A 21,297-nucleotide genomic window follows, 5' to 3' on the forward strand; every position below is an offset into this window, starting at 1 on the left:
AAGGGTCAAAGCGGCTAAAGTGAAAGAAAGCTATATAGAGAAGGGAGGGGGGAGTGGGAGCAGCTGTGCACGTGCATGTGATCGTGCACTCAAGGTTTAGGCCAGCCAAAAGACTGTGGGTAGCACTTTGAAAATCCCACATATAAAATGTCTCTTCGAGCCTTTGGCTCAGCGAGACCTAACAATCTGAGGATGGGGCCGAAGCCCATGCACAATATGATCCAAAGGAGGAGTCACATACCTTGTGACTTCCAAAGACTTTCCAAGAGAAAAACAACTGCAACATCCGGGCCCAACACCAGATGGCGATCTATGCACAGTGTGTAATCTGCAGCTCATATACCTCGAACTTGGTCTTACCCACTTGTCTGTTGTGATTGAATTCCAGACAGGTAAGAACTGTGAGAGACGTCCCCTGACAGGAGTGGGATGATCGGGTGGAAGTACAGGGAAGTCATTGTTTGGTGGTAGGGGAGTTATGGTTATTGTTGCTGCAACCTCTTCCGTTACAATTGTTGCCTCTGTAGCCTCCGCGAAAGTATCCTTTGGAGGACGTTTGAGTGGGGCTCTTATAGGAAGAAGAGGGATGTTCTGAGCCAATGGTTTTGAAGCCAGCCCTGTAGAGGGAGCGGCGAAAAGAACCTCTAGGGGAAGAAAATTGTAAGGCCCCCATGTGCAGCGTCCGTATCATTTTCATTTTTTCTAAAGATATGTCAACTGAGGGCCCGAAAAGATGCTCTTGATCAAAGTGCTGATTAAGAATAGCAGATTGCATCTGGTTTGAATCCGGAGACACGGAGCCAAGCGTGCCTGCGCAACAAAACGCTAGTGTTAAGCCGTGTATCCGCAGTATCAGCCGTGTCGAGCGCACATTTTTAATTGAGGTGTTTGTGATCAATTTCCCCTCTTGTATAAGGTCAAAGGCTTTTTGTTTGTACTGGTCAGGAAGGTGTTGCATGAGCTTTTCAAGCTCATCATAGTGCGTCCTGTCGTACCTGGCCAATAAAGCTTGGCATTGGCAATCCGCCAATGATTCGCAGCTTGTGACGCAATACATTTACCAGATGCGTCTATTAGTTTGGACTCCTTATCAGGAGGAGGGGTGACGCCTGTACTCTGCAAGTTTGCCCTCTTGCGTGCATTAGACACCACAAGAGAATCTAAAGGGACTTGACCTTTAATTTAAATTGGGTCATTGGGAGCTGCCTTATACTTAGTCTACCCTGGTGTTTAGAATCCTGGCCCCGACAGGGTCTTTAAACACTTGTTTGAGCATGCCCTTTAGCACTGGCAAGGTATGCGTGGATTTTTGCGAGGGTGCAAAGGTTTCAAGTAAAAAAAATCTTCCTCTAAGGTATCAGAATGTAACTGTACCCCGTGGTATTGGGCAGCCCTATTGATTAGTTGCGCAAACCCAATATTGTCCTCAGGTGGTGAAGGCCTAGATGGCTAGAGATCCGGGTCATTATGTGGGTCGGGATCTGTGTTGTAGTCATCCCAAGGGTCTACCTCGTGTGGAATGGTATGATCATCATCATCCCTATCTGGATCTATATTCCCACCCCCATCCTCATTGTGAGAAAGTGGGTTTCTGTTGCAGTACACCTCCCCCCCCTTTTTTTTGTTGCCAAGACTACTGATGCTCTTTGACGATGTGCTCTGGGCCCTGCCAATCAGAACCCCAGGACCTGTGTTCTTTCGCCCCAAAAAAACCCAATTGGCAACTCTGGCCACAGGTAGGTCCCTGGTAAATGGTACCATAGGTACCCAGGGCACTGTGACCAGAGAAGGCCCCTAAGGACTGCAGCTCTTATTGTGCCACCCTTAGAGGTCCTGTACCCTGACGCACACTGCCTTTGCAGGCTGAGTGTCTGGGTGCAGAACAAAACAAGGAGTTGACATGGCACACATCCCTGTGTGCCATGCCCACAAACCACTGCCCTGGCATACATCAGTCACCCCTCTAGCTGGGTGCCCTATGCCAGTGGTGAGGGTACAGCTGCATGAGCCCTGCACCCCTACAGTGCCCAGGTCCATTGCTGGGCACTAAGTGCAGTGCTGCCATTAAGGGTATATGGTGCTGGGAGGTTGTCATTACGAACTCCACAGCACCATAATGGCTACACCGAAGACTGGAAAGTTTGGTATCAAACTTCTCAGCACATTAAACCTACACTGATGCCAGTGTGGGATTTAATGTAAAATGCACCACAGAGGGAATCTTAGAGATGCCCCCTGAAAAACGACCAACTACCAGTGACCAGACTGAGTGGCTGCGCAGGCTGCTACCACCAGACATGTTTCTGGACCCCTGGGTTGAGAGCCTGCTGCTCTCGGGGGCCTGAAACAATGCACATCTTGGGACAAGGTGCCAAGCCTCCTCTCCCAGGATGGACAGGGTTCACGAAGGAGAAGCTTCAAAGGCATGCCGCCTTTGTGAGCCTCTCCAGACCATTTGCTGCTTTCAGCAACTGGTCCCCACTGGTTCTACCCCCCACTTTGGGCGGGAGAACCAGCGGGGAAAAAAAGTGAGGAAAAGGTGTGCCCACCTCTGCCAACTCCACCCCTAAGGTGGGGGAGACTAGGTGAAGCACAACCTCGAGTCCCCGCCATCTTGAGAATGGGGGAGACCCAGCCAACCAGGGACAGGCTCCCGCCCCCCTCCCACTGGAGTGTAGCAGAATAGGAGGTGTACCCACCCCAGGGAAGGGACCCATTGGTCCCTGCCCTCTACCTACCTATAACGCCCCTAAATTTAGTATTTAGGGGCACCCTGAACCTTCCTTCCTCAGATCCAGCTACCACAAGAAAAGGACGAGAAGCCGTGCAGAGCTAACAAGAGGACGACGCCCACTGACTTGGCCCCAGCCCTACAGGCCTGTCTCCCCTCGAACCTGCTCCTGAGAAAACCAGCCATGTCCAGCGGCCAGCAACCTCAAAAATCCCGGAGGACCGGCCTGCATTCACTTTCCAAGCTGTTTCTCCCGTTAACACCGGACGTGTTTAAACTGCAGCTTCTGGTGCCAGCCAGAATATGTAAATTCAGCACTTTCTGCACCCGCCGAGCCAGCCCGTGTTTGAGTAAACAAACACCACGAGGAGGTCCCCCCGGCGATTCTGACCCGAGATCCGGTGACCCCTGACCTGTCTCAAGCCTCCAGACGACGCCTGCAGCCTCAATCCAGAGGACCCCTCCTACCGCGACCAGAGCGGGTAAGAAAATCCGACTTACCAAGGCACCCCTGCACCAGACGTCCCAAGGCACCCCTGCACCAGATGCCCCACGGCCTTGTGTGCCCAACCCAGCGGTGGCTAACCATCCCTCTACATCCCAACTTACCCCTCAAGGTGGTGGTCACTCCTGGAAGATCCTCTTCCCCGAGCCTGCAGTGTCTTTGTCCCGGAGAATCCCCATTGAAATCAACAGGGCACCCGACCTCAAAACAGCACCCTGCACCCAGCTGCCCTAGCTCCGCTGAGAGTGCCCCTTTTGTGCTAACTTGGTCCCCAACTTGCCCTGAGCTTAACCCTAGGAGCTTTGCTCAGACAACCCTGTGGCCTGCTTGCCAGCTGCCACCAACCAGAGACCCCCTATCCCCCATAGGATAACATTGGGCATCAACACTCTGCACCCGGCCGCCCGAGTGCCGCTGAAGGTGCAACAGTGCATCACTGACCCTGGGAGACCCCTGAGTCTAACCCCAGAACCCTAACTCAAAAGACCGATTACTTACCTCGAGACCACATTGACACTTTTTCTCCCAAAAAGTTTCTAAGTGTCGACTTTTGAAAACTAAGAATATTCCTTAAAAATCGCACAAATAACCTAACAGAATTTTCTCAACTGTTTGCAGGAAAGGTCCCAGTGCTGAACCCAGGTGTCCAGCACTGTGTAAGAAAAGTAACTTACCTGTGAATTGAATTTCCTCCCATAGGATAACATTGGTGATTCTATGTGAAAAAGGTTTCAAGTGGCAACTTTTGAAATACAAGAATACTCTTTAAAAATCGTACAAACTACAAAAGCTTAATTACTTACCTGTTTTAAGTAGATGTCCCGGTGCTGAATCTAGGAGTCCAGCACTGGATTACAAAAGTAACACAAAAGTAACTTACCTGCTAAGTGAATTTCCTCCCATAGGATAACATTGGGGATTCTATGTGAAAAAGTTTCCAAGTGTCATCTTTTGAAATGCAATAATTCTTTAAAAATCGTACCTCTAACTAAAATGCATTTACTCACCTGTTTTCAGGAAATGTCCCAGGGCTGAATATAGGATCCAGTCCTGTGGTTAGAAAAGTAATCTGAAAAGTAATTAACTGCATTTTACTTAAAAAGCCCATTCATTTGAATGTACTATACCTGCAATGTGTTGCAAACTGCTTACTTAAAACTGTAACCAAAACCACTACCAGTTATACTGCAATTTTGAACTGTGTTCATACAAGTAATTTACTACTGCAAAGTATTTATATGCTTACCTGTACCAGACTTTATTTTTTTAATTTTCCAAAACCTTTATTGAGGAAGTTCAAGTCAAACACATTACATTGTGCTACAGAGCCGCTCAAATTTCACAGTAAAGACCAAGTCAAAATATACAGAGACCAGTCGCCTGCACCATGCAAGTAACATTAACATGTTAAGGCTAAAAATGCAACATCCTTGTACAGAGTTCCCTAGCCACATGGAGTTCATACATTCGGCAATGGTATCAGTTGGAAGCGCCACGGGACAGGGGAGGGCCTGAAAGGAGGGGCGGGGGCAGTCATCTGTCAACAACGGCGGCCGCCGCAGGCACAAGGCCGGCGGGGAGCGCGGGAGAGGCAGCATCGCTGGGAGGGGTACGGGAGTGAAGGTAGGTTACCAGAGGGCCCCAAATGTCAATGGGTCGGGACTTGGCGGGTAGTAAGTCTCAAAACTCCGTTAGCAGAGTCTGACACCGAGAAGCGTCCTCCAGCCAGCTCTCAACCTTAGGAGCAGGCCTGCGGCCTCAACACATAGCCACCCTACGCCTGGCCAGGACCAGCAGCATCGCTATCAGGCGCCGAGAAGCGTCTGGACAGAATTTAACAAAACCAAGAAGGCAAAGGGAAGGGTCGGGATGCACTGTAGTGCTAGCAATGTCCGAGATGGTGGAGCACACCCCCCACCAGAAGTCGGAGACCTTAGGGCATAGCCATGCTAAATGCGCGAAGTCCGCTGCAAGAGCAGCACAACGCACACAAGTGTCATTTGGAATGAGCCCAAGCTTATGGAGCTGAGCGGGGGTGCGATACAGCCTGTGCAAATACTTGAAATGTATCAGACTAAGTCGGTAATTAGGCGACAGCTTCTGTACCAGACTTGCTTGGTTCTAGAAATAAAACAGTATATTTTTTATACAAAACAATTGGCCAAGAGTTCAGTTCTTGAGTGTGTGAATTCATTTGCTGATTGAGTGTGTACATCAAATGCTTAACACTGTCCCCTGATACTGCCTTACTGCTTGACCAAGCTACCACTTTAGAGAGTAAGGTTCTATCTAACTTTAACCTCTGCCTACCTCTGAAGACCCTTGGACCCTATACACACTGTATGTACCTCTCTTTAGTGCAGTATATATAAAGCCAGTTTCTTACACTCATCTGGTGTTTGAGGTGAAAAAGTATGTGGTGGGCAGTGTGGTGGAGAAATGGAAAGATTTGGATCAGCTGGAGGAGGAGGTGGAGGTGTGTTAGTACTCATCTCCTTTCGTTTTAACGGTATTTCAGATTCCTCTTAAGTGTCCAGTTTTCTCTTTTTGGAGGCCTGGCAACGACTTTGCCAGTCTCTGGGTCAATAACAAGAGTTTTTGTTTTGGATCCGAAAAATCAGGTACAGACTTGGTGTGTAAAATGTCTATTTTTAGGTGCTGAAGATTTTGGGTCAGAATGTTCTTTGGACCAAGTTTGAGGCTTTCTGTGGGGTCTTGGACTTCTTAGATTTTGTTATAGCAGTTGGTGGCTCCGAGACTTTTCGGCTGCAAAGATGTTTTCGGTTCCGAATGTTTGTCCTTGGTATGTTTCGACGCCGAGGGCTTCGGTGTCGAGGCTGTCTTCGGTGTCGACGAATAAGGGCGTGGCACATCTTTGGTATTGTGCCTCGGTGCCGAAGATGACTTTTTGGCACCGGAATGGGGCTGGCTCGAGCCCGTAGGCTTGTCTTTAGGTTTCATAGCCAGGCCTGAGGGCGGGGCGTAAGACATGTTGCCGGTGTTGACCTGAGCCCAATGGTGTTACCGGAGCCTTAGGTTTGGTTTTTGGGAGAGGGGTTTTGGTACTCACGGACGGCTGAGCCGAGGTGCCTGTCTCCTCTTAGACAACGGAGAAGGAAATGTCTTCATCACCTTGTTGCTCTGGCTGGACATTGGGATCTTCTCCGAAGATGTCCGAATCGAGCTGCTTCCACAAGACATTTTGTGACGTCGAGCCAGACGTTCACGGATGGTTTTCCTCGACCTGAACGATGCACAGGCCTCGCAGTTCTTCTCTTCGTGCTCCGGGGAGAGACAGAGATTACAAACCTCGTGCAAGTCCATGTGAGGGAACTTGGCACCACACCCGGGGCATTTTTTGAAAGGATTTCTTTCCATTGACTGTAGGCGCGGTCGGCACGGAAAGGCCCAATGGCTCGTGACGAAGATTGAGGAGTTTGTTTTAAAGATTTGCGTCGAAAGGGAAACTCGATCGAGACAATACTGTTGAGTGGACAGGCATTGCGCGTCGAAGGGAAGTTCGAAACAGACACCGACCCGGAGCGCAGCAAATCACATCCAAACCAGATTGCGGTAAAATACAATCTGGAGATTGAGTCGATGCCCATGCACACAATCGTCCTAAGGAGGAGTCACCTACCTCGTGACTACAAAGACTTCTTCCAAGACACAAACATCCGAGCCCAACACCAGATGGCGATCTATGCACAAGTATACGATCTACAGCTCATATGCCTCGAACATGCGTTTAGTACCTCTACAAAATGAGAATACCCTTGATGAAAGTCTGACATATGCCCATGCTCATTGTATTCCTTTAATTTGCTTCCAAGGCGACATCACAGGTAATCTTGTGTCAAATTCACTGGTGCCAATGACTGTGTACGGTCTGTATTGTGGAGTATTTGCTTCTGGATTCTGTGTGCGGCTGTTCGAGTCCTTGAGGCAGTGCTTTCTTCAAGGCTGACAGCACGAGATGCATCAAGCTGCTGTTTGTTTTGTGGGATGGTGTAAAAGCGCACATCTGGAGAAAACGAACCAGTGCTGAACCAGATGAAGATTTAGGTACTGATGTGGGGAGTTTGTTGAATGTATGTTGACGTTATGTGTATTGAGAATGAATGAATGTGGAGTGTTCACTGGCTCAGTACAAGCACACAGCTGGAGAAAAGGAACCAGTGCTGAACCTGATGAAGACGCATTTTGGAATGGGGAATTTGTTGAATTTATGCACACAATGAAATAGGGGAGTTAACACCCGTTTTCAGCTCAAGATTAATCTTCAGTCGGTCATTCCGATTTCTGGCATTGCGAAGGGACCACAATGTTAGTCTGCAGAAACTGTTCTCGTTGTTAAAGTGAGTGTGTGTAACCTGGGACAAATGTTAGGGGCTTTTTTCACGTGTGGTTCAAACTGGAAAGACATGCGTTTTCATGCATGAAAAGTGCTGCAAAATCAGCAAAGAGTCCAAGAAGAACTACCCTTCATAATTTTAGGCTCTGAACTATTATCGCGGTGTACAGCACAGTCTTGTGACACAGGTAACCTTTTATCTTTGCTTTCCAGTTACAAGAGATGGAGTCTGTTGCTCAGCATCATAGGCTTCATGGTGATGCAGTTACTCCAGTTGGGTCTACAGCCCAAAACAGAATTTAGGAATAACAACTTGTCAAAATCCAATCCTAACACTATATGATAGGATTATGCACACCAAATGAGTCTACAACAGACACGATTCAAACATCAATTTATCAGGGCTGTAGGTCTGTGCTGCTATGGAGAAAACCAACATGGAACCTAAAATGGTGAAGGGGAAAGCACTGTGAAGAAAAACAAAATTACTACCACATAGATGAAGGTGATTTTGGCATTCACCTTCACTTTGTTCAATAAAGATTCAAGCATCGTAAGCAGTGTACTGGCCACGTAGCTTCAAGGAAATATTTAGAGAACTATCTTCTTAATGGTGCTCCTCCAGCATTTTTGGGGCACCTTCGTTGTGGAAAGATGCTCTACTTATCACCTCCACCCGTTATCTCACCTGCTCAGCATAGAGGTCATCTCGGTCATGCATGTGTTGGTGTTTTCCCAAGTCGGTTGTGATCTCGCCTACTTCGGTGTAGAATTGCACATCGGTGTGCCTCTTCTTACCGAACATGATAGCATTCTGCAGGAGAGTAAGAATAAGTATCAAGAATCCTTCTCAGATAGCAGTCTATTCAAAGACAAATGATTGCTATCAAACAATATTATATAGTGCAGTAAGAATTAGGCAGACAAGTGTCTTTACAGACTGGTTATGTTTATTCAGCATTACAACAACTGGCTTTATAGCTGTGCGATTGTCATTTTTAAGTCAAGCCTACCATACGTTGCCAAAGACCTATAGTGAGCATACCAAAATCTTACAGTGGGCTTAAAGCCCGTCCCATTGCTGAACATTGGTTGACGTTATCACCACTCATTTGCTTGCTTCTCAATTGATGGCTTGCCTTCCTCATCTTGTGTTTGTGCCTCCCCTGAATCACAGCCTTTTTACTAGTCTCCTCCTACTGCTCACTTTTAAGGAACTACTTTTTTCTTTAAGCACTCTACAAGAGTGCATATGCTCTCCAGCTGTCTACTCCCTCCTTTGCTTCTGCCCCTCCCACTATGTGTTATCGCTCTCATCTACGAGAGCGAGATTCTCCACCCTCTATCTCTTTCCATGTGTTTCTACTCCATCCCAACTCAGTGTGGCTCTCTTGCCTGTGTGCTTTTCATGCTGTTCTCGCTTTCTAGTGATCCCTCACCCCTCTAATACAGCCCTGCATGTGTTGCTTATCCTCTTTCCCACAACTCGCAATGAAATCAACAAGGCCACACACAAAACAGTAAAGAAGTGAGTTAAACAATTTCTACCATCATAACCTCCCAGCTCTTCCCGCCCTCCCCAAAGGTGTATCCCTTTCTCACCAGAGATGGAAACTGAAAACATAAGGGAAGCTGGAAGATAACTATGTAGTAGCACTAATAACAAGCATTTGCAATTCAATAGGTCTCGCATTGACACAAGTTTGAGCTATTGGCATTGTAAATGACAATGCCTTTTATTTATGTTTTGGTTTTAAAAACTTAAATAAAAGGCATTGTCATTTATATTGCCAACAGCTTAAACTTGCGTAAATGCAAGACCTATTGCATTGCAAATGCTTGTTGCTGATGGTGCAGCACTTCTGTCCAGAAGCATCGTCAGAGGACCTTAGTAGCACTGAGTTCCTAAAGCATTACTTCCTAGATTTTGTATGGCGCCTCTACGGTGTTATTGTAACTAACTCTCCGACAAGTTGCCGATTCGTGGGCGAAGACGGAGCGCTGCCCTTTAACACTGGTTGTTTATAGTTACGATTGGACGTTTGGGCAGCGGAGAGGCATGCAACTTATTGTGGTAGGTTATCAAATGTGTAATATTGTATGGTCTCTCTTCAAGGCGCTGACACAATGTGAGAAAGTGCCATCTTTCTTGCATGGTATGCCCCCACTTTTTGCTGAATTGCTGATGTACTTTGTGTGCGCCCTGGGCTCCTGCCAATCACGTACCCAGGGCCTGTGTTCCTTCCCTAAAACTGCATAAAACCTAAACCCAATTGGCATCTCTGGCCACATGTTAGCCCCTGGTAAATGGTACCCAGGGCCCTGTGACCAGAGAAGGCCCCTAAGGGCTGCAGAACTTATTGTGCCACCCTTAGAGGCCCTGTACCCTGACACACACACACACACACACACACACTGCCTTTGCAGGCTGAGTGTCTGGGTGCAGAACAAAACAGAATCGACATGGCACACATCCCTGTGTGCCATGCCTACAACACACACTGCCCTGGCATACCTCAGTCACCCCTCTAGCTGGGTGCCCTATGCCAGTGGTGTGGGTACAGGTGCATGAGCCCGGTGCCCCTACAGTACCCAGGTCCATTGCTGGGCACTAAGTGCAGTGCTGCCTTTAAGAGTATATTGTGCTGGGAGGTCGTCAACACAAACTCCACAGCACCATGACGGCAACACTGAAGACTGAGAAGTTTGGTATCAAACTTCTCAGCACATTAAACCCGCACTGATGCCAATGTGGGATTTAATGTACAATGCACGACAGAGGGCAACTTAGAGTTGCCCCCTGAACCTAACCTACAATCCACATCTTGTCTGAGAGGCTGCCTTGGCTGCCACCCAGCTGACATGTTGCTGGACCCCTGGGTAGAGAGCCATCCGCTCTCCTGGGCCTGCAACAATGCACATCTTGGGCGAGGTGCTAGGTCTCCTCCCCCAGGATGGGCAGGGGAAGCTTCAATGGCATGCCGCCTTTGTGAGCTTCTCCAGGCCACCTGCTGTACTAAGCAACTGGCCCCCACTAGTTCTGACCCCCACTCTGGCGGGAAGACTGTCCGGAAACCCCAAGGGAGGAAAGGGGGTGTGCCAGCCTCTGCCAACCCCACCTCTCAGGTGGGGAGGCAAGGTGAAGCACAGCTCCAGGCTCTCGCCATCTTGAAGATGGGAAGCCCTGCCCAATCAGGATTAGGCTACTGCCCCCCTCCCACAGGAGAGTAACAGGATAGGGGGTGTACCCACCCCAGGGAAGGGACCCATTGGTCCCTGCCCTTTACCTACCTGTAACGCCCCTAAATGTAGTATTTAGGGGCACCCTGAACCTTCCTTCCTCAGATCCCGAGTCCGAAACAAGCAAGAAGAACAAGAAACAAGACGACCTGCCGTGCAGCTACTAACAAGAGGAAGACACCAACTGACTTGGCCCCAGCCCTGTCGACCCTCGAACCTGCTCCTGCTGAAAGCCGGCGTCTCCAGTGGTCAGCAACCTCAAAAACCCCGGAGGACCAGACTGCCTTGTGACTAAAAGACTGGGACTCCCACGAGCAGTGGTCCTGCTCAAAGCAAGTAACAAGCCCCTGGTGCCAACCAGGAACCGTGACTCCTGCACACACTGCACCCGCCAAGCCTGGCCTGTGTCGGAGTGAACAAAGACCACGAGGACGTCCCCCCGGCGACTGATCCAGAATCCAGCACCCAAGGACCCACCTCGACGCTCCTGACGACGCCTGCAGCCTCAGAACCAGGGACCCCTCCAACCGCGACTAGCTGAGGGCAAGATATCCCGATGCGAAAAGACACCCCTGCACCCGGCACCCTGCGGCCCCCTGTGCCCAGCTCCTGGGTGAATACCTACAGCTTCCCAACTTACCTCTCGAAGTGGTGGTCGCACCTGAAGAATCTTCGTTCCCGAGCTTGCAGCCTTTGTTTGTCACTGAGCTTCTCCATTGAGCGCCCGACGGCTCAAAGGCACCCTGCACCCAGCCGCCCGAGTGCCCCTGGGAGTGCAACCTCTGTCCTATTTTTCTTCCCCACTTGCCCTGAGCAAGTGACCAGGAACCCAGCTCCCACAGCCCCGTGGCCTGCTTGCCAGCAGCCACCAACCATAGGCTAACATTGGGCCTAACTCTCTTTGCACCCGGCTGCACCTGTGCCGCTGAGGGTGTAACAGCTGTACCTGACACTGGGAGACCCCTGAGTCTATGCCCAGAACCTTAACTCTGCCAGTCGAGTACTTACCCAAAAACCGATAACTCACTTTTCCTCCATAGGGTAACATTGACTGGTTTCACTTGGAAAGTCTTCTAAGTGTCAAGTTTTGAAACTTACAAATATCCCTTAAAAATCACCTGTGTAACAAAAACGATTTCTTTCAAATGTTTACAGGAGATGTCCCAGGACTGAATCTATGATCCAGTCCTGTGGTTAGAAAAGTAATCAAAGTAACTAATTGCAGTTAATTGGAAATTGCCATTGAGCTCAATGTATTATTGTGTTTGAAATTGTGTTGCCTATTGCAACAACTGTCTATTGCATTCAAAAGCCTACTGCATATTGAAAGTATTTATATAAAGTCTCTCATTGAGAGAAAGTATATTTTGAAATCTATTGTTGGTTCTAAAATAAAACAACCATATATTTGTATACAAAACCATTGGCCTAGAGTTCAGTTCTTGAGTGTGTGAGACCATTTGCTGACTGAGTGTGTACAACAAATGCTTTACACTGTCCTCTGATACTGCCTTACTGCTCGACCAAGCTACCACTTTAGAGAGTAAGGTTATATCTAACTTTAGCCTCTGCCAAACCTCTGGGGACTGTGGACTCTGCACACTGTACCTATTTGGGAACAGTATATACAGAGCCACTTTCTTACACACAACAATGTATTCTGATGCGGACATCACTTCCCGTCCTGGATGGGAGAGTCATTTATGGGTCCGGGGACAGGTGCTTGAGAGGGGGTCAGCGCACATGACTGAGTAGCGGGGCAGTGGAGGAAAGGAGGTAGCGGTGGGGGTGAGAGATGCAAATGTTAGAGAAAGGCAGAGGCAAAGTGCAGGAGAGGTACAGAGCACCGGGTGGAGAGGTACAGAGGCGCTGGGTGGAGAGGTTGGGGACTGACAGAAGAGAACATGGGAAGGGCGTCCATGTGTCCACATAGAGCAGCTTCCAGGCGCTTTGCGGACTCGCACGCATAAACAGAACACGCAGAGCTGAGGCCAGGGCGGGTGCGATGTGCGGGCACCCGGTGGACACAGAATGCGAGGAGAGAAGGCAGGCAGGACAGGGCGGCGCGAGGTGCGGGCACCTGGTGGACACAGAATGCGAGGCAGGCATCGGAGAGAGGCAAGGACTGGCGAAATAATGGCTGAAGAGGAGACAGGAACTAGAGACAGATGGGGAATAAGGAGAAACCGGGATGTAAGCTTTGATAGAAGTAGAGAGACGACCTCTAAAGAGACAATGTGCGTTGAGAGGCAGAAAGGGTTAATCTATGGGGGAGACAGGCAGGCAGAGGAATGCATTGAACAAGGCGGAAGAGACGCGAGACGCCGTCCAGAAGTGAACACGGAGAAGCAGCCTCCAGTACGCGTGTCTGGAAGAGACGCCGTGCGCGAGCGAAATCTCCAGTCCAATGCCGACAGGGCGGACACCAACCCCACTTCCACAGAAGCCGGACACAAAAGCAACGACAATAGCTCTCGCCAAGGCGAAGCAGCGCATGCGCTGCAACGCAGGCGAGACCTAAAAAACCGGCAGAAGACATGTGGAACTCAGTGGCAGCTCCTCCGCAGTGGCAGAGGAGCATTGCTCCACTGCCTGGCCCAGAGCCAGAAAACGAAAAATAAAACTATGCTCTAGCAAAGTTTTATTTTTCGTTTGCTGGCTCAGAGCCAGCTTGCACAGGGAGGGGCAAGGCATGGTGAGGAGTGCTTGTGCGCTCCCTAGGTACGCATGTAGGTTTGGACGGCCATCTCGGTCATAACAAAACACACGTACGTTTTTATTATAATTAACACGTCCCCTTCCCCTGCGCCACTGAGTCCCATAGTAGCAACTGAGCCCCAAAGTAGAAAAATATGACAACTTAAAAGGTGAAAAGACAACAAAGAAAGATGTTGACAAGGGAGTCACGCAGGGCTTTAAGTGGGCCGGGTCTCACCGGGTCTGAGCACCAGCAGTTTTTTAAAAAGGTGCCTCGAAACAGGTCTCTATCGGGCTCTGTGTTGTGCCCTGGAACAGGCGTTTTTTTTTCTCCCGCACTGCAGAGCCAGCAGGCACATCGATGTGCGCCTGCTCACTTCTCACTAGTGGAGAAGTTACAGCATGACTTCATGCAAAGTTAGCATTCTGGGGGAAGGGAAATTCTTTAAAGAGAGTCATTTTCTCTCTGGATTTCCCTTCTCTTTTTTGTAACTCAGGAGCAGCAACATTGTCGTGGTGTTGCCAGAGCTTCAAGAGGAAGCTTTTTCAATGTTATATACAAGCCATAGTTGCTGCTTATTTAGCTTATGCAACTAACCACCATTGACAAAGCCAATAGTCCAGACTTGCTGTAGGTATGATGTTACTTTTATTATATATCTAGATGCAATGACAAACAGCAAACTACAAGTCGGGCAGCAAACTATGCTAAGCACAGATTGTTTAGCCTAAGTGTTTTTAAGCCACGCCCACCCTTAATTACATTGGCCACGCCCCTCTGAGAGACCGTCCAGTTTTTTCGTCTCACTTAAAGCCCTGGAGTCATGGATTAATATCACAACACAAAACTGCCCCCCTGTGGAAAAATACTTCTACCTTGATGTCCTTGATTCGCATCAATTATCAAATTGGTAGTGCCAAAAAAGGAAAATGCTACTTACCAATATGCATCTGTTCTTGGCTTGTAGAGCTGCAGATCCGTACACTATGCAATAGATCGCCATCTGGTGTTGGGCTCGAATGCTTGCACCTTGTCTCAGAAGAAGTCTTTTGTAGTCACAAGATAGGGGACTCCTCCCTTGGACGATAGTGCGCATGGGCATCGACTCCAGATTGTTTTTCGCCATGATGGGAAATGATGGAGTCAGTAAAAAGTAGAAGAGATGTCCATGTGAATGTATCTAATTAAGATAATACTGGAACGGATACAGGTCCCGGGGAGGCAGGTGGGCGTGTACGGATCTGCAGCTCTACATGCCAAGAACAGATGCATTCTGGTAAGTAGCATTTTCCATTCGAGGCATACGAGCTGCAGATCGTACACTATGCATAGACTGTACAGCAGTGTCTCCCCTAGCGGTGGTCACCTGTATCCGCTGCAGTAGTTTGAAAAAGTGTTTTAACAACAGCCTGGCCTACAGAAGCTTGTTGCTTAGCCTGCACGTCAACACAATAGTGTTTGGTGAAGGTGTGTGTTGTAGACCATGTTGCTGCTTTACATATGTCATCTAAGGGAATGTTCCCTAAGAATGCCATGGAAGCCCCTAGTTTGCGTGTTGAATGTGCTCTAGGGGGAATTGTTAATGTGCGTTTAGCCTTTCGGTAGCATATTTGGATGCGTCTTACTACCAACCTGGCGATCCCAGCTTTAGAGATGGGGTTACCTTTACGAGGTGGGAAGAAGGCTAAAAACAGTTGGTTTGATTTGCGAAAGGGTTCAGTCCTGTCAATGTAATAAAGTAGTGCTCTTTTGACATCTAGTGTATGAAGATCTCTCGCTGCCACAGTCTGGGTTTTGGAAAAACACCGGTAACTCAACTGATTGGTTAAGATGAAAAGCAGAGTGACTTTGGGAAGTAATTTTGGATTTGTTCTGAGAACCACTTTGTTCTGAGGTATTTGTAAGAATGGTTCTTGTATGGTTAAAGCCTGGATCTCGCTTACCCTTCTGAGAGAGGTAATTGCGACAAGGAAAGCAACTTTCCATGTGAGGAACTGAAGTTAACATTTATGTAGAGGTTCAAATGGGGGACCCATGAGCCTGGTAAGAACAGTGTTTAAATTCCACACCGGAGAGGAAATAGTGACAAATGTCTGTTTTGTAAATAAGCAGCAAGCTCTGCTAGATGTAACCATATGGATGAATATGCTAGATTACATCTTTGTAAGTGTAGTAAATAGCAAATGATGTCCTGGATGGAAGTATCCAGTGGATCTATTTTATTATTTTTGCAGTAGATGATAAATCTTTTCCATTTTGCTGCATAGCAAGCTCTAGTAGTAGGGCGTCTGGCTTCTTTAATGATGTTCATACAGTGACGGAAGGTTAAGATAACCGAACTCTAGGACTTCAGGAGCCAGATCGCTAGATTCAGTTGTCCTGGATCGGGGTGCCTTATCTCTCCATGGTTCTGAGTCAGCAGTGTTGGGCAGAGGCGCAGTTTTTGGTGTGAAACTACCGAGAGTTCCAATAGTGTTGTGAACCACGGCTGGCGTGCCCATGTGGGAGCCACTAGGATAATTTTGAGAGACTGTTGTCTGAGCTTGCATACTACTAGGGGAATCAGTGGGAGTTGCGGAAAAGCGTACGCAAATCTGTCTGCCCAGTTCATCCATCTCGCATTGCCTTTGGACAACGGGTGTGGGAACCTGGCGGCAAAGGTTGGGCATTTTGTGTTTGCGTGTGTGGCGAACAGATCTATGTTTGGTTGACCCCACATGTGGAAGAAAGGTTGGAGAACTTGGGGGATGAAGTTCCCATTCGTGTATCTGCTGTGTCTGTCGCAATCGGATTGTGAATCCCTGGAAGATGTTCTGCCAGCAAGTATATATTTTTATGGGATGTCCCATCTCCAAATGTTTTGTGCGAGCCTAGACAGCTGCAGAGAGTGTGTGCCTCCTTGTTTCTGTATGTAGTACATGGCTGTCATGTTGTCCGTCCAGACGAGGACAGTCTTGTATTGTAGATGTACTTGGAATGATTTTAATGCTAGAAATATTGCCAATAATTCTAGGTGATTGATATGGAGCACTTTCTGTTGAGTGGTCCATTTGCCTTGAATTGTATGGTTTAGGAGATGGGCTCCCCAACCGGTGAGCAATGAGTCTGCTGTGTGCACTATCTGCGGAACCGGCTCGAGTAACGGCCGCCCTTTGGACAGGTTTCGTGTGTTCCACCACTTCAGAGAGCGATGTGTGCGGCTGTTCACCAACACCAGATCTGCAAGTTGTCATTGAGCCTGCTTCCACTGACGTGCTAGGCATTCCTGTAAGGGGCGCATCTGAAGTCTTGCATGAGATACGATAAAGATGCAAGAGGCCATCATCCCTATGAGTTGCATGAATACTCTTGCTGGGAGGGAGTGCTGCGGTTGAAATTTGCTGCTTAGGGCTTGTGTACTGGCTATCCTGGCTGGACTGGGATATGCTAGAGCTTTGGAGGTGTCTACTGTGGCCCCTAGATACTGATGTATGTGGGAGTGTTGGAGATTGGACTTGGGGTAGTTTACTGTGAATCCAAAGTCGTGTAGCAGCTGGATAGTTTGATGCGGGTGATGAACACACTGGTTGAATAAGTTGGCTTTTATCAGCCAGTCGTCGAGCTATGGAAAGACATGGATTTGTGGTCTACCGCAAGGCACTTTGTGAACACTCTGGGTGCGGTGGTCACCCCGAATGGAAGGACTTTGAACTGATAGTGTTGTCCGTCCACTATGAACCTCAGATACTTCCTGTGAACAGGGTGCATGGGAATGTGGAAGTAGGCGTCCTTGAGATCTAGTGTGGCAAGGAAGTCGCCTTGTTGTAGCAGTTTGGAGAACCTGTTGAAGAGTGATCATATGAAAATTATCGGACTGTATATATAGATTGAGGGGTCTGAGGTCGACTATTGGCCTTAGGGTCCCGTCCTTTTTGGGGATTAGGAAATACAGTGAGTAAACCCCTGTTCCTTGATGCTGTAAGGGAACTGGTTCTATTGCGTGCTTTTGAAGCAGTGAGAGAACCTCTTCTTTTAATAGTGTAAGATGCCCCATGGACATTGGACGCTGTTTGGGGGAAGGTTGGGCGGGGTAGCTGTGAGTTCCAGGCAGTAACCATACTGGATAATTTGTCTTACCCACTTGTCTGTTGTGATGGAATCCCAGACAGGTAGGAACCGTGAAAGTCTTCCCCCGACCGGAGTGGAATCGTCTGGGGGGAGTGAAGGGAAGTCACTGTTTATTAGCGGGGGAGGTGTGAGTGTTATTGTTACCTCGGCCTCTCCCTTTGTTGTAATTTCCCCTGTATCCTCCTCTAAAATATCCTCTGTTGGGGGATGTTTGTGTTGTGTTTTTGTAAGAAGAGGAGGTAGTGTCTGCTTTGATGTTTTTGGATGCTCCTCTATAAAAGGAGTGACGAAAGGAACCACGTGTGGGTGGAGACTAACTCTCCCATAGATTTAGCAGTTTCCGTGTCATTTTTTCCAGAGTGGTGTCTACAGCCGGTCCAAAAAGCTGTCCCTGATTGAACGCTGGTTGAGGATGGTGGTTTGTACCTTCTGTTTGAAGCCTGAAATGCGTAGCCAGGTATGTCGTCTGAGTAGCACACTAGTGTTAATGGATCTAGAGGCTGCGTCAGGGGCACACTTGATTGAGGCGTTTGTTATTAATTTGCCTTCCTAAATTAAGTCATTCGCCAGAGTCTTGTACTGATCAGGTAAATGCTGTAATAGGGTTTCTAATTGATAATAGTGAGCCCTATCATACCTAGCAAGTAATGCTTGGGTGTTAACTACACTAGTGATTGGCTGCTTGGGCAGCAACTCGCTAGCCAGAGGCATCTAGCAACTTAGATTCCTTATCCGGAGGCGTTGCGTCACCGGAGGTTTGGGAATTGGCGCATTTTCTAGCGTTAGGCACTACTAGTGAATCTAGAGGTAGCTGCCCTTTGATGTAGGCAGAATCATCGGCGGTTGGTTTGTATTTCTTATCAATTCTTGGATTGAGAATTCTAGCTCTCACTGGGTCTTTGAATATATCTGGGACATTTTTAATGACCCCTTTAAGCATTGGCAGTATTTGGACGGATTTCTGCGACTGTTCAAAATGTATAGGAGTGAATCCTCATCTGCAGAGTCTGAATACATGTGAACGCCATGGTTAATAACTATTAACAAGTTGTCCAAATCCAATATTGCCATCTGGGGGAGATGGTTGTGTTGGATATGGTGGAGGTCTGGGGGATCTATTGGGTCATTATAATTGTCCCAATCATTTTGTGGTGTGTCTATCATCTGGGTCAGTGAAAGGGTCATTGTTGCCTTCCCCTCCATCATCATCCCGTGGTGGTGGTGTATGTGGTGGAAGTGTTATAGGCTGTGGAGGTGATAGAGGCATAGGAAGAAGAGCAGGAGTAGGAAGAACAGGAGAAGAGGGTCTTATAGGTGAAGTGGCAGTCTTTTTTCTTGAGAGGCACTGCAGGAGTGTCTGTTGTGTCCAGCTTCCTCTTCTTGTGTGGCACAGCGCCCACATGTCCTGTTTTGGGGTCAATATCGAGTTTTTTCTGTTTGGGATCGACGGGATCTGGTTGTGAGAAAGTGCCATCTTTCTTGCACGGTATGCCCCCACTTTTTTCTGAATTGCTGAATGTACTTTGACTGAGTGTGCCCTGGACTCCTGCCAATCAGGTGCCCAGGGCCTATGTTCCTTCTCTAAAACAACCAAACCCAAATTGGCAAATCCTGGCCACATGTCAGCCCCTGGTAAATGGTACCCTAGGTACCCAGGGCCTTGTGACCAAGGAAGGCCTCTAAGAGCTGCAGCACTCCTTGTGCCACCCTTAGAGGCCCTGTACCCTTACACACACACACACACACACACACACACACTGCCTTTGCAGGCTGAGTGTTTGGGTGCAAGGCAAAAACAAAGTCGACATGGCACACATCCCTGTGTGCCATGCCCATCACCTACACTGCCATGGCATACATCAGTCACCCCTCTAGCTGGGTGACTTATGCCAATGGTGTGGGCACAGGAGCAGGAGCCCTGTGCCCCTACAGTGCCCAGGTCCATTCCTGAGCATTGTAAGTGCAGTGCTGCCATTTAAGAATACATGGTGCTGAGAGCTCGTCAAACACGAGCTCCACAGCACCATAATGGCAACACTAAAGACTGAGAAGTTTGGTATCAAACTTCTCAGCACATTAAACCCACACTGATGCCAGTGTGGGATTTAATGTACCCAGCACCCCAGAGGGCATCTTGGAGGTGCCCCCTTAAACCTAACCTACAATCCACGTCTGCTCTGGGGCTGCCTAGGCTGCCACCCAGCAGACATGTTGCTGGACCCCTGGGTAGGAGAGCCCATGCTCTCCTGGGCCTGCAACAATGCACATCCTGGGCGAGGTGCTAAATCTCCTCCCCCAGGATGGGCAGGGGGAAGCTTCAAAGGCATGCCGCCTCTGTGAGCTTCCCCAGGCCCCTGCAACCCCCCACTCTGGCGGGAAGCTTTGGCCGGAAACCCCAAATAAGGACAGGGGATGTGCCAGCCTGCCAACCCCACCCCTCAGGTGGGGGAGGCGAGGTGAAGCACATCTCTGGGCACTCGCCATCTTGAAGATGGGAGCCCTACCCTATCAGGACTAGGCTACTGCCCCCCTCCCACACAAGAGGCAGGATAGGGGGTGTACCCACCCCAGGACAGGGACCCATTGGTCCCTGCCCTTCACCTACCTGTAACGCCCCTAAATCTAGTATTTAGGGGCACCTTGAACCTTCCTTCCCGAGATTCCAGATTCAAAACTACGAAGAGCAAGAAGAAAGAAGACCTGCCCTTCAGCTGTTGAAAAGAGGAAGACACCAACTGCTTTGGCCCCAGCCCTACCGGCCTGTCGACCCTCGAAGCTGCTCCTGCTCCAGCCCGGCATCTCTTGTGGCCAGCAACCTCACCAACCCCGGAGGACCTGGCTACCTTTTGGCTCTAAGTCCCTGGGACACCCATGAGTAGAGGCTCTACTCAAAACATATCTCTAATCCCTGGCAGCAGCCCGGAACCGCGAACCCAGCACACTCTGCACCAGCCAAGCCTGGCCAGTGCCGGAGTGAACAAAGACCCTGAGGACGACCCCACAGCGACTGTGACCCCGAGTCCGGCACCCAAGGACCTCCTTCGACACTCCTGAAGAAGCCTGCAGCCTCAGAACAAGGTGCCCCCCCAACCGCGATCAACAGAGGGTAAGATTTCCCGACACCAAAAGGCACCCCTGCACGCGGCGCCCCACAGTCCCCTGTGCCCAATCCCGGGGTACCTACCTATCCTCCAACTACCCAACTTACCTCTCGAAGTGGTGGTGACACCTGAAGAGTCCTCGTCCCCGAGCTTGCAGTCTTTTTCTAAACCGGAGATTTCCCATTGAAATCAATTGAGCGCCCGAAGGCTCAAAAGCACTCTGCACCCAGCCGCCCGAGTGGCCCTGGCAGTGAAAACTCTACACCTACCTACTTCCCCACTTGCCCTGAGTAAGTGACCAGGAGCCCAGCTCCCACAGCCGCGTGGCTTGCCAGTCAGCAGCCACCAACCAAGGCCCCCCTATCCCTCATAGGATAACATTGGGCCTAACTCTCTCTGCACCCGGCCGCCCTAGAGCCGCTGAGGGTGAACCAACTGTACCTACCTGACCCTGGGGGACCCCTGAGTCTATGCCCAGAACCTCAACTTTGCCAGTCGAGTACTTACCCTTAAAACCGCACACTATTTTCCTCATAGGGTAACCTTGACTGGCTTTTTCCT

At 49.1% G+C, this 21,297-nt stretch overlaps 1 protein-coding gene across 1 annotated transcript in view; it reads right to left on the minus strand.

Annotated features, from left to right (window-relative positions):
* The window catches only part of LOC146871833 (FACT complex subunit SPT16), a 257,766-nt gene that overhangs the window by 62,007 nt on the left and 174,462 nt on the right, over positions 1-21,297 (minus strand). Inside the window, exon 6 of the mRNA XM_085599783.1 lies at positions 8,279-8,404. Within this exon, the coding sequence (XP_085455909.1) occupies positions 8,279-8,404 (126 nt within the window). The remainder of the gene's footprint in view (positions 1-8,278; positions 8,405-21,297) is intronic.

The sequence above is a fragment of the Triturus cristatus genome, chromosome 1_1, assembly GCF_964204655.1.
Source record: "Triturus cristatus chromosome 1_1, aTriCri1.1, whole genome shotgun sequence".
Lineage (NCBI taxonomy): Eukaryota > Metazoa > Chordata > Amphibia > Caudata > Salamandridae > Triturus > Triturus cristatus.